The sequence below is a fragment of the Apis dorsata genome, unplaced genomic scaffold, assembly GCF_000469605.1.
Source record: "Apis dorsata unplaced genomic scaffold, Apis dorsata 1.3 scaffold_1204, whole genome shotgun sequence".
Classification (NCBI taxonomy): Eukaryota; Metazoa; Arthropoda; class Insecta; order Hymenoptera; family Apidae; genus Apis; species Apis dorsata.
Genome location: NW_006264301.1, coordinates 31,824 through 33,336, shown reverse-complemented (window position 1 = coordinate 33,336; position 1,513 = coordinate 31,824). Strand labels below are relative to the sequence as shown.

The following is a 1,513-nucleotide window of genomic DNA, read 5'->3' as shown; positions in this document are numbered from 1 at the left end:
AAAAATGAAAATTATTAAATTTAAAAAAAAAAAAAAAAAAAGAAAGGAAAAATAATTGGAATGATAGAAAGCAACGAAATTCCGCATAACTTGTTACGAGCGAATCGTTGCTCACGTAAAATGAATAACGTTGGAAGTTGGCGGGAAAGATTGGTAAAAAACCCGCTGAATATTCTCGAGGAGTTCTTGACGAGTGGAGAGCTCTCCTGAGAATTTTGTACCGCGGATCGTCATAGTAGACGACGTCTGGAAGGGCAGAGAGGGACAAATGGTCCTCGAATCTCTGAATCACCAACCCCTCCGAGTCGGCCCATTATCGTTGAATGAACTGACACTTACCTTTCTTCTCGGCGAAAAAGTCCGCGTTGACGCGCGTCACACAGAACAAGGCGAATATCAGCGACTGCAATCTGAAATTAAACGTTTCCTAAAGTTAGTCCCTTGCTTTGTTCCATTAAATATCTAATGAATACTTGTTAGAATTGTAGAATTCGTCTTCGTTTTTCTTCTTTTCTATTTCTCTCTTTCTTTTTATATAATTATTCAAATTTAATATTATGTTCCATTATATGAGTAAGATTAGTAAAATATTTAGAAGAATTTGGAATTTTTTAAAAATATTAATATTTTCTTCATAATATTACTCATTTTGTTCCAATACACTATTTTTGATAATATTTTATTCGAAAGTTATTAATTGTTTAGTTATAAATTAAATAATACTTTGATCACAACCCTTTCTTATTTCTATCCATAGATATAAACCATATATTTAAAAAAATCAATTTATAAATAATAACTAATTAAATTCAAGCACATCTCAAGATTAAAAATGGAAATCTTAGTGAAATAATAACGAAGACATTTTAAATAAATCTATACGAATAATATTATAAAATTTTATCAAAGATTGAATAAAATGTTAATGATAGAAATAAATTTCAAAAATGCTATTATTTTCCAAAAGAGTCATCAAAAAATGAAACAAAGCTAAAATCCGGAATAATTTTCCAGAGGTACAAAGACCTATTTAAACGTTTCCTGCAATATTCTTCATATCATTCCAACATCCAGAGAATCACCTATTATTCGGTACACTCTATTTAGATGCAACAATGAGCCGAGCATCGAGTTAAGTAGCCGGGTAAAAACAGATCGTGGGATAAAAAACCGGAATGATAGCGATTAAAATGGCTAAATAGGGGTTGTAACGTTTTCACGGGGAAGAGATACGGGATCTCGTGAAAGAAAGGCGCGTGATTAGCGCAAAAACGATTCGAAACATTATCGTTGTACAGAGAAAAACAATAAGGTCCATCTCTTGAGACTTTAAGGGCAGGGCATGGCTGGTAGGTCGGCGGAAAATTGGGTTCGCTGAAACCTGTTTCGTTAATGCGATCTCTTGGAGAAAAAGCAAGCCTTCAAAAGGTGTTGAAAATTTGCTCCAGGAAAATTGCTACTGTATACAACGAACTTATTTAGCGTAAGTAGCCTCGGTGAAAAGGAAATCTAA

At 33.1% G+C, this 1,513-nt stretch overlaps 1 protein-coding gene across 9 annotated transcripts in view; it reads right to left on the bottom strand.

Moving 5' to 3' along the window:
• LOC102677825 (collagen alpha-2(IX) chain-like) overlaps positions 1-1,513 on the bottom strand; it is a 342,768-nt gene that overhangs the window by 320,342 nt on the left and 20,913 nt on the right. For all 9 annotated transcript variants that reach the window (XM_006624995.2, XM_006624997.2, XM_006625000.2 and 6 more), the window contains exon 2: positions 340-410. In XM_006624995.2, the coding sequence (XP_006625058.1) occupies positions 340-410 (71 nt within the window). The remainder of the gene's footprint in view (positions 1-339; positions 411-1,513) is intronic.